The sequence below is a fragment of the Amblyomma americanum genome, chromosome 11 (genome assembly GCF_052857255.1).
Source record: "Amblyomma americanum isolate KBUSLIRL-KWMA chromosome 11, ASM5285725v1, whole genome shotgun sequence".
NCBI lineage: Eukaryota > Metazoa > Arthropoda > Arachnida > Ixodida > Ixodidae > Amblyomma > Amblyomma americanum.
The window spans coordinates 8,497,780-8,509,011 of NC_135507.1; the positions used below are offsets into that span (position 1 = coordinate 8,497,780).

Consider the following 11,232-nt stretch of genomic DNA (forward strand, 5'->3'; position numbering starts at 1 on the left):
GACTAGTTTGAGGTACAATTTTCTTTTTGCATTACACTGCAACTAAAGCTTACTTGCAATGAGTCGGTGATTAGGGCGCTCAGCTGGTGACACAGAGGACCCGGGTTCAAATGGTGGTCGCGGCGGCCACATTTTTAATGGTTTACAGGGGTTTTATGTCCCAAAGTGATTCAAGCTGTGAGGGATGCTGTAGTGAAGGGCTCCGGAAATTTCAACTGCTGGGTGTTATTCTTTAATGTGCACTGTCATTGCACAGTACACAGGTCTCTAGAATTTTGCCTCCATCGAAATGCGACTGCTGCGGCTGGTATCAAACCTGTTTTTTGATGGAAGTCAAGCAAGTGCAAAAGGTGCCTCCAGGCTGTGGGATGCCAGCGCACATTAAAAAACTCCATGTGATCTAACTTAATCCGGAGCCTTCCACTATTGTGTCCCTCATAGTCTGCATGTTTGTTTGAGATGTTAAACCCCATAATTTACAATTTATTTCTTTTTGAACTAGGATGAAAGTCATGTGCAATTTTAGTTGAGCACTTTGAGTTCAGAATTGTAATAGAGCAGATAGGAACGCTAGAATTCCAGTTCCAAGAAGAGCATCCAGGGCAACTTTTCCACACCAAGGAAGCATCACTTTAAAGTTATTTTAGCTTATAACCTTATTTTAATTTTATGCCCACTGTGCATTTCTTTTAATTGTTTAAAAAACTATGCATTGACCAGCTGATGCATGGCTGCAGTATTTAGTATTTGTAAAAAATGCTAAACTGGAATCTTGTTGCTTTGAGAACGAAATTAATGTGAAATGAACCTTGTTGCCACGTCATGCTGCTCGGGGAGTATATTATCATTCTTTTGGTTCATGCTTTGATGATGTTACATCACATTTGCAAAAAATTGGAAGGTGACTAAAGACTTGGAAGAGTAGTAAACTGTTTTTGGGTTGCACTTCTGCCAACGAAGAAAAAAGGGTCCGGTGGCAGCAAGAGCGACATGCGCACTAGGTGATTTTGGGGAAATGAATTACTCTGGCTTTTGGCCGTGCAGGAGTTTCTGTAAAACAGCAGTGCATTGTCGAGATGAAACATTTTGGCAGAATTATATATTCTTGGTGGTGTTCATTCATGAAAAAATCTGTCAAGATACATAAACATAAAACTGAATAACTTGTTCTGTGAAATGAGGCTGAAAATTATGCTAACACCATGCACCTCTAGTGATGATGAAACAGAACTTCCTCATCCAGTGATGAACCACTTGTGTAATTTCTTAGTTCAACTGTGATGGCTCTGTAGAGAAACAGGTTGTGAGATTTGCGGAAGAACTTACTTCGATTTCATTACATTTTGGTTAAAACCTGAAAGGTGTTGCTCTTATATTCCTGAATCTCCATTGCTTCTTGGTGTGTGGGGTGAGGAGACTTTGTGACACGTTGAACACCTTTTGCAATGCAGGAGGAAGCCATGATCCAGTTCATCTGCAACTATATCAAAAACGACAACATCGGTGTCATGTCCAATGCACATCTCGCATGGGCTGATCAGCTTCCAGACGGCATCTTCTCCGACTGCTGCCTGAAGATTGCCGACAAGATCTCAGTGTGCCTCGACTTTGCCAAGACCGGGGCGGCGTCTCACCTTGACAAGCAGGCGAAGCCCCCGCTTTACCCAGACTTCATGGAGAAGGGGTGTCACAAGAATACCTATCGGTCCAAGCGAATCCTGGGCCAACTTTACCGCCTCCACCGGTCGCTGGAAGCAGTCGTCAGCACCGACTTTCAAAACCACTTTGTCGAAAGCGACTGCCAAAGCAAGCTGTTTGAGTATACAGGCTGGCAGGATTATAAGGACAGCGCAGAGCGTTCGCTCGACAAATATGCATTGAAGATGCAGAGAATCCTGGATCAGCATGGGATCAGAAGCGAGGGAGAAGTGGTTGCTGGCCTCGTGAACAGGGTCTCCGACATCAACAAGAGTAGGAAGGAGAAGGACAATGTTGAGGAGCTGGTCGCAAAGCAGTACCAACACTTAGTCAAGTCAACGCGTCAGCATTTCTTTGAGAGTGTGGACGCTGCCTGTAAGGACAGGGGCATGTCCACTGATGTGGAGAGGAAAGTGGTGCTTCTGCAAATGATTTCCGCATGGTACATGGTGACGTATACAAGCAGTGGCGAAGAGTCTGACAAACAGCGAAGCTGTAGTTTTCCGTGGGCCCTGGCTGATGCTTTGCTGGAACTCGTCAAGGCCCTTTCATCACAAAATGCAAAGGTTCCTCAAAAGATGCCAGAGAATTTTTTGGTTTCCAAGATTAACATGGCATTTGCCAAAGACACAGAAGTTGAAGCAAAAGAAGCAGAGTCAGCAACACAGAGGTCTGCTGAAAACCTAGCTTTCGAAGTTGTGACCAAATGGGCTTTGAAGGATGAACTTCTCAAAAGTCCAAAATCTAAGCACTCCTCAATTTGTGAGCCATGCTTGTCTTGTATCTTTAAGGAATCTGTAAAAGGCATTTCAAAAGGGCAACAGCAAAAAGAAGTCATGAATGGGTATGGTATGGAAGCTGCAGGTGATGTCCCTTGCGACAGCGAATCGTTTACCGTTGGTGACTTAGTGCTAGAGTTTCTGAAACACCTGTGCGGCACCAAAGTGCATTTTCCGCGATGCGACCAGTGCAAGTGGTCCTCCTCGATGACTCGCACGATCACCATGGCTGCAGTGAGGACTTACAGCCTGCTTGCAATTACCCGAGATCTGTGTCACTTAGGTCTTTCCTGCGATCCGAAGCTTCACGAGCCATTTCAAATTGTTCAAGAAGGAAACCCCATTCGCATTCAGGTACATGTGTGTGTCAGATTAGAGACTGATTCAGCTGTTTCATGCCAGATAAGAGTTAATGCTTCCAGTCTCAGTCACCATAAGGGTAAGGACAGTTTATGTTTATATAATTATAATGCCATGCTCGTCACATCCGTTTATTATTCTCGTTGTGCAGGCATGCAGTCTAGTTACTCATTGCACTACACCATGTACTAATGATATTGTCCTGAATGGGAGGCGTTGAGCCTCTTCAAGTGATAATTTCCTGCCTATTCCTTTTATAGCGGCAGCTGTTAAAGGGACTATGCAATAAATTAATTGAGATTACGTAAAGCAGACGAGAGATAGGCATTTCATCACTCGTCACCCCAACGCAAGGATTTTTAAGCTAGCATCAATACCAACGAAGATATAGACGATTAAAAATTACGCTCCTCCTCTCCCCCTCAACTCGTACACGCGGGGCACCAGACAAAAATAAAGAAAACAGGTCTGGGACTGGGCCCCGCCTTTGAATACGTCATCAGATGACGTTCGCTTTGCAACTTCCGGTTGTCGCTCCTAGCTCTCCAGCAGCAGCATTGGCGGCGTGGTGGCATCTCTCCGGTCTCTCTTCGCCTTCCTGGATTGCGACGCGCATCTGGTTTCTTTGCTTGTCGTCTGTTGTAGTTAGCAGTAATAAACCCGGACCTCGATGTGCGACTTCTCGCTCTTACGGCCGTGGTGGGCATCGAGCCCTATGCGTGCCCACGAAGAGCTGTGCGAGTGGCTCCGGAACTCCCGACAGAAGGAGGCGGCGGAGGAAAATTGAAACCATATGCGCGAAGGCAATGCCCTGGCCCGCCCTTGCCCGAGAGGGTCGCGTGGCGGCACGAGCAGACGATTTTCACGGCTACCGGAAGTGTGCCCATGACGTCGTGGCTGCCGCAGCTCCAGCGAATGACAGCGTGTGGTGGCCTGGTGACGTCATGGTACAGTGACGTCTTTCTTCCACGATTTTAGTTCCAAAATCGGTCACTACAAGCACACCAATCGGCCCGCGAATTTTAAAAAACACGTTTTTTTTTAATTTATAATAAATTGCCGGCTCAGTTCCGAAGACTTATGCTTGGTGTGAATGCTCATTAGCATCATTTCTAAACATAGAAAACATTTACAAGCGACTTTGAATTCTTTGCATAGTCCCTTTAAAGGTATGTTTCCCGATTATGTGGTGTCGGTGTTGTTGGCGTAACACCGTGTCAGGCTGATCGTTCAGGAAGCCATGGCATTACGCGTGCTGTCACTACAGGACGCCATGCTGATTGCTCATCACGCAATGACGTCACGCTTGACGGCACTACAGTGCATCATGGTGATGCGCCTTGCAGAGTGTTCTAAGCACAGTGATGTTACATGCACTCTAGCAAAGAGAAAGCTTAGTAATAATGAACAAACAGTAGTAGTATGTATATCCACCATTGCAAACAGCCGTTGTTGAATCTTGTATGATAGTGTTAACCATCCTATGAGTTTTTTCCCCCTTTTATTGTGTGCACCTTTCTGTTATCAACACAAATAACAATTGACAATTATGTCTTGAGGCTTCATCGTAATGTATGCCATTGTAGGTAGGTACTATTGGCATCATATTTGAATCAGGATGGTGGTGAGCACCACCTTGCCTAGTTCATTAAAGTAGCTGTTCTATTTATTTTGTACTTTTTTTATATACTTAATTTGAGTCCTAATCTGTTTCTCCATTCAAGGTTATTGTACATGTTCTAAGCTATATTACTTCGATCTCTGAGACAGTTCGTCACCATTCTACTTTTACGCTGCCATTACTCTGGTCTACTCTTCCTCGTCTCTACTGCTGATGTGTTAGTTTTGCTTTCACTATCCTTAAAATCCAAAGCTACTGAAAGGCTCACCACCTCCTCTTTGATCAGACAGCAGTTGGCACTGCCCTCTGTAGTCGCCATGCACTCTGTGACACTGCAGTTGCTGTTGGCGCCCTGTCGGTTGTGCTGCAGTACTAGCGGCATTTTTTGGACTGTTGTGATAACCACCAGAGTTAGTTTGATTGCTTGATGATACAGAAATATGAAGACATTGAAAACACAATTGTTACTCGTCAGGGCTAATGGTCTCTCTGTTGGACTGCTTTGGTGTATTTGCTGCTGCTGCCGTAAGGGACTAAGACAGGTAACTTGCGCTTAGGTACCAAATGTGGTAGTTACTGTGCTACCATGCATGGAGCATTTGTGAGCCAAAGCTGTTTAATTCAACAACTGCTGGCTGCACTAGCCGCATTGACTGCTGCCCCACTTGCCAGTTTGGTCACCCGGTATAAGTTTTCCTTATTAGCAGCTAGTTTTTGAAGTTTGACTTGTTTGTGTTTTATTGTTGCCATTACCCACTTGAGACGACGGTGAGCTCGTGATGACAGTGAGTTTGTCGCAAAGGTAAGTTTGTGAAAATATTGACTCTGTCACCATTCATTCAGGTGAACCATCCAGAGTTCATGGAACTGCTGCGCCACAGCCCAGAAGAAGTGGAAGAACTGCTGCGCGACTGGTCCGGCGTCCAGGAGGTTCACATCCGGGGCGAAACCAGCCACAGCGGCCACTACCTGCTGGTGTCGGCCATGGGGCGCGACTGGCAGCGCTGGTTCCTCCAAGAGCTTGTATTACAACCTTGGCTGGGCAAGGCTGTGGAGAAGAAGGACTTGGAGCCATTTCTTGGGGAGTGACTGTGATTGATATGTGTGATTTAGAATTGATTGATAGGGATGCACTTGTGGCTGTGCTGCTCAGAAATGTCCCAGCATGCATGAGTGTTGCTTGGTCATTGCTTTGTCAATCAAAAGTTTCATGGGCAATAATAATGAAAATAGAGATTAATATCATAAAGTTTTGACGTTATTGATGTGACCTCACAAAAAATTATAGTAGAGTTATCATTACCTTGAACATTTCTGATGTCTTATTTCTATAAAATTGCAATTTTGTGGTAGCCCTGAAGAAGTTGGGCTGTGAGCCCATCAGCCGATCACACAGCCTATCAGTATCAGCTAGCGTAATGAGAAAAACACTTAATGCTTGGCAGTATTTAAATTCTATTGCAGATAAAATTTGTCACTTAAAAATTCTGGTTTTAATTTGACACCAATTAACTAGGGTATTTACCAACATCAGAGGAAAAATGAATTAGCAGTATGAAGTAATGAACAGAGTGAATAGTGAGCACAGTGCACAATTCCACTGATGGCAAGGCTTTAGTATCCTGATTATCTTTCTTTGTGATGTTTTGATTAATAATAATAATTGGTTTTTGGGGAAAGGAAATGGCGCAGTACCTGTCTCATATAACGTTGGACACGTGAACTGTGCCGTAAGGGAAGGGATAAAGGAGGGAGTGAAAGCAGAAAGGAAGGAAGAGGTGCCGTAGTGGAGGGCTGCGGAATAATTTCCCAAAAATTGTTTTCAGTTTCTAGTAAGCGTTATTAATATTGTTACATTTGCTACTATTGCAGCGGACTCCTTTTAAAATGAACTTTGTTAAATCAAATTCTTTTACAATTACCAAACAGTTCATGTACTTTTTTCGGGGGGGGGGGGGGGGGGGGGGGGGGTGTTGTGCTGACCCATTACAAAAAAAAAGTTAATATGAGCCAATCAGATTTTGAACTCTTTTAGTGTTGAGAGTAGTGAAATACATTTTTATTTTTCATCCAAGTGTTCCTCCATCTAGGACAAGAATGATGTATTGAGAGTGGCTCTGCACAGTCTTTCAATCAGACACTTTTGCTCTTTAAGGACAATAACAGTTTATTCAGGAGCATGAAGCTTGTGGGCAGGTCATTATCAGATGTTGAACTGATGCCTTTTCACGTGACAAATAAGCAATTTTCGTGAAGAAGAGGTAAAATTTACAAGAATTGTGCACTGCTTGGGATTTCCGAAAATATTGCTCTTAAAGAGTGTCTAGTCGACGTTTCCTTGCAAATGCATTATCATTATCAGCCAGGTTACACACACTGCAATACAAGGGCCTCTCTTAGCGACCTACAGTTAGCATGTCCTGTGCCAGTTAACCAGTCTCATCCCAGCTAATTTACTAATCTCATATCCCCAACTGAATCTCCGCTGCTCCTGCTATCTACTCTTAGAATCCATTGTTACCCAAACAGGCCATTTGTTACCCACTCTTCACATTACATGTCCCCTCCCAGTCTATTTTGTTGTTCCACCTTTTGCTAGAATGTCATTAACTCAAGTTTGTTCTCTCAGTCCATGTTGCTTTCTGCCAGTCACTGAGTACTGATTTGTTTTTTTTTTTTTTTTGAGTAGCCAGCTGATCTGTTTCAATTTAATTTAAATCCTCTTTGTAAGCCTCCATCCAAGTAATAGTCCCTAGGTGTCACGCGTCAAAGTTGGCGAGCCCTTCTCGGCGACTTTTTCATGCTCACACCCTCCTCCGTCCCCCGTGTCTGCGTAGACAAAGTGAGAGGTGGCCATTGGTTAGATTCTTCCAGACGTCAGGCAGCTGCCGCGGCCAATAAGCCGCTTATATCCGGCGGGTCGGGAAGCTCCGCTCCCAGAGGGAGGTCGGCGAAGGAGCGCCTAGCTTCCAGCGTGCAAAAAGTGACGAGAGGAGAGGGAAAGGCGCGAAGACGCTGAAATTCAAATTTTAACTACAGGTAATTCAGCTTCTACAAAGCGCATTTAAAAAATCCTTGCTGGACACTATTCGTGAAGCGGCGTGCTTCAATATCCCAGGCATGCCGCAACTTTATTAGAGCCCCCTTCACAGCCCCTTTAAAGACAGTGAGGAGAACTCTATCAATATTTTTTTTTTAGCAAAATCTGATAGTTCGGCATTTCGTGGCTTTGTTGCCGCTTGTGTGGGAGCGAAAGATGCATTTATTTCAGAGAAATTTGTATTCGAAGTTAAAAAAGTTTTTCCCGCTGCTCCGATTCAAATTCGGCGCTCCCTTATGACGTCACGGCGCACTCTTGTGACATCATAGGACGCAGTGACATGAAATGTGACGTAAATGCAGACTCCGTGATTTCTGGCGCCTAGCGGTGCGGTCTAGCAGCAGCCGAAATGAAAGCTACCGCCACCGTACGTTGAAGGCAACTATCGGGGGTTGCTACCGTCGCTTCGTTTGCGTTTGCACCGGCGTCTTGCCAGCGTTATGATGGATCCCGTTCCTGAACCCGACAACGAAGTTCTCGCAAAAACTTCGGCCTGCATTGCAGCAACCTCAGCCCCACAGAGCGTGCGATGCTTTTAAGGGAGCACAGTTAGGTTAGGCGCCAGCAGGTCGTTTCCCCCTTCCTCAGTGAGCAGCTGTTGCTAATTAAATATCTTAAACCCAGTGTGGGGAGCCACGAGGAATGAAGACGAGGTCGGCGCGTCGTGCGCATCGGAGGCTGTCTGAGGCTTTGGGGCCAATGGATTGTGATTCCTTGAACGGCGTCGTTGCACCGTGTAGTCCATTGCACAGTGCAGCAGGTGGCTTCGAAGAGGTTTCCCAGGGTTGCAAGGGCCAGTTTTTTTTTTTTCCGCCTTAAAAAACGGATGGGTGCTCAAGGGTGCTCGCGTTTAAAGTCGGCAGCTTGAAAGTAAAGCCGACGCACGACACTTCAACGGGCTCCTCGCGTTTCTGGAGGTACGGGGTCCACTGGATCGCGTTCCCTCGCTCACTTGCATGCACCTTCAGATGTGTACTGTGAATGGATTAAATTAGCCGAGAGCTCGAATAGAGCAGCTCCCCCCAACTGCGGAAGCTATTGAATGGAGCCACAAACAAATGAGTTGGAGGAGAGCACAGTCTCTGCAGGTTCCAAATCTCTTTTTCTTAACTGCGTCATATTTTGTTTCCCGTCCCTAATAAACGATTTTCGTTAAGTAGTTTGAAGTTGACTGGCACAGCTGGGAACGTTACGCCGGGCGAGCGCACGAAGACACAAGTGCTCTTTATACTGCTAACTGCCTTGTACGATCACTGACCATTGTGCCATCATAGTTTTTCATCGACTGTAGCTATCATCTGGCCAGCCTTAACAGGCTCCTTCAAAGGTTAACTAGCACTTGAAGCGGCACTTGGAGTTCCTCTGCTTTTCGGTGCTTGTAAATTGAGGCGCGTCAAAAGCAAAATCACGGGGCACGCAAAGCTCATAGACGCGAAATGCCATAACAAACCGAAACTCTCCTGTCCGCCTGTGGCGCTGCCAAGCATCAGTTTTCTTTGCTTCCAACATTGAGGTTATCTTTTGTCTGTCTTCCTTGTGGGATAAAATTGCACTATCGGTTTCAAAAAAAAACATTTCAATATTGAACCGTGCAGCCTTCCTTTGTCAGCCTCAGAGATTCGTGGCATCTATTTAGAAAGAAAAATTCCTCAAAGGGGGTGTCTCTTGTCCCATGATGTCAGCACTTTTGTACTTGCAAGATTGGCCTGTGGCGGCGATACCTGTATTTTGGTTCTTGCTATTTTCTACTTTACAAGAGCTTTGTTTTCAGTAAGAGTGGCGTTTTTGTGATCAGAAGCTGGTATTCTATCGATATAAGCTAACTTCAATTTCTCCTCAGTGTCCCTTTAAAGATCTCGGGTTCTTAAGCATTTGGTCACATCACATATGCTCATTTAGCACCAACATCGAATATCAGGTGTCTTTTAAAGAATAAGCAGAAATTGCTTGTGCCTCAGATGACACTGTCTGCAGTTTGCAGAGACGCTGCTGTACACTACCAGCTGAAATCAGAAAGCTTTGTGTGGAGGTTGCGTGTTTACCCCTAGCATGCTTTATAATAAAGTCTCTCTGCGGGTTTTGTTTTCCTAATTGATTTCTTGCTCGCAGAACATTGTGCTTGATCACATCATTATCATCATTGGCTCCTCCCCTCATAATGATGGTAATGATTACTGCATGTGATGTGTCAAGTCTGTTGTACAGCTACAACTGGAGCAGCCTCTTCTCTCAGCTTTGTGCCATGAGATTTACTAATAAATGATAGCTTAGTTCCTTGGTACCGGGACTGGTTTTGTGTGTTCTACTTACCTGCTGTCTAATGCAACTTTCTATGAAAGAGTAAGCTGTGACATGCTGTTGGAAACCAATATTTCATTGAAAACTGCCTTGCGTTGAATTTTATAGAATTATGCACTTGATGCAAATGCTTGGCTTCTGTTTCTTTCTGCTGTTTTTTTGCTTGTGTGCTAAGAAAGTGGCCGGTGATTGCGCTTCTCGGCGTTAGAACATTTAAGCGCAGGTGCTGTGGTATTTGAACCATGAGCAACCGTTGAGGGAGCATGCAGTGCTGAATAGAGGTGGCCCTGTGTTCCAGCTTCAGCAGTGTGGTCAGCGATCTGCTGCTGCCGAGCTTTCCCTTCGGCGGTGCGTTTCGCAGCAGCTGCCGCCACAGACGGAGCACCACTGACACTGCTTTTGCAGTACCCTCCTCCTCGTCCACTGTTGCCTTCTCTCGCCATACACTCTACTGCTTTCCTGCTCATGCTCCGCACCACACTCTCCTCATTTGCTTTCCTCTTTGCGCTATCTTTGTTATTGGCGTACTTTCATCCTCCACTGTGCTCCTCGTTTGCTTTGTAGGTCATGCTGAGGTCAGCGCCATCGGTCAACCCAGAAGGTGCACTCGAAAAATGGATGGGTTTAGCCTGCTTTTTGGGAGTGTTCCAGGGTAATTGTCCATGCGTGCACTGGTAGCAAGTGCATAGGCTGCAGCTTGCAAGCTTCTCATTCCTGATCGACTGAGTGTCCCTTATCTTCATGTGTTAAAATAGCACACAAGCCATGATGCTGCACTTAAAAGTGCCTTAAAAACAGTTCCACATCAGGGCACTATAATTTGAATTTGGAGTGGACCAAAAAATTGTTTAAATTAGAAGGAGCATTTTTAATGCAAATGTTTCTTTTGGGACTGAAACATCAAATCAATTACACAGACTCTTTGAATTAATGACAGTCTACAGGCCATAAAAAAAACTTAGGAGTTAGGTGCTTGTTTGTGGTGTCTTTTTCTGCTGTTCAAATATTTTACAGCAAAGACCTCTTACTCCTTTTTTTTTAAATATTATGTTGATTATGTTGATGTTGAGGAAGTGCTCTGAGAGAGTCCTATTGTAAACCACTTGCATGCAGGGACAGTGCCAGGATATTCATAGTGGGGTGACATGGAAAAGACGGGGGTGGGATTGAATTTTGGATGACATGATACTTTTGTGCACTCTTTTTCAGAAGACCAAAACTTAAACTAAATACAGCGATGAGAGATTAACTTACTCTCTTGGTCTGAAGGAAGCACTAGGAAATTCTCGTTGGCGCCGTCACCGCTTGCGTGCATTGTACTTCACTCATGCTGCCCAAAAGACACTTCCAAGTGCCATTTAATTCACTCATGCCAG

General features: G+C 45.0%; 1 protein-coding gene across 3 annotated transcripts in view; it reads left to right on the forward strand.

The window, feature by feature from the left end:
* LOC144110476 (uncharacterized) overlaps positions 1-9,649 on the forward strand; it is a 30,193-nt gene extending 20,544 nt beyond the window's left edge. The window contains exons 8-9 of one of the 3 annotated variants that reach the window (XR_013309850.1): positions 1,452-3,784; positions 5,302-5,435. Coding sequence is in view for 2 of the 3 variants with exons in the window: in XM_077643388.1 (XP_077499514.1) it covers positions 1,452-2,916; positions 5,302-5,714 (1,878 nt within the window). In the remaining variant the exon portion in view is untranslated. Of the gene's footprint in view, positions 1-1,451; positions 3,785-5,301 lie in introns of all 3 variants that reach the window. The other 2 variants (XM_077643388.1, XM_077643389.1) reach the window with 2 other exon arrangements.
* The last annotated feature ends 1,583 nt before the right edge of the window (positions 9,650-11,232 follow it).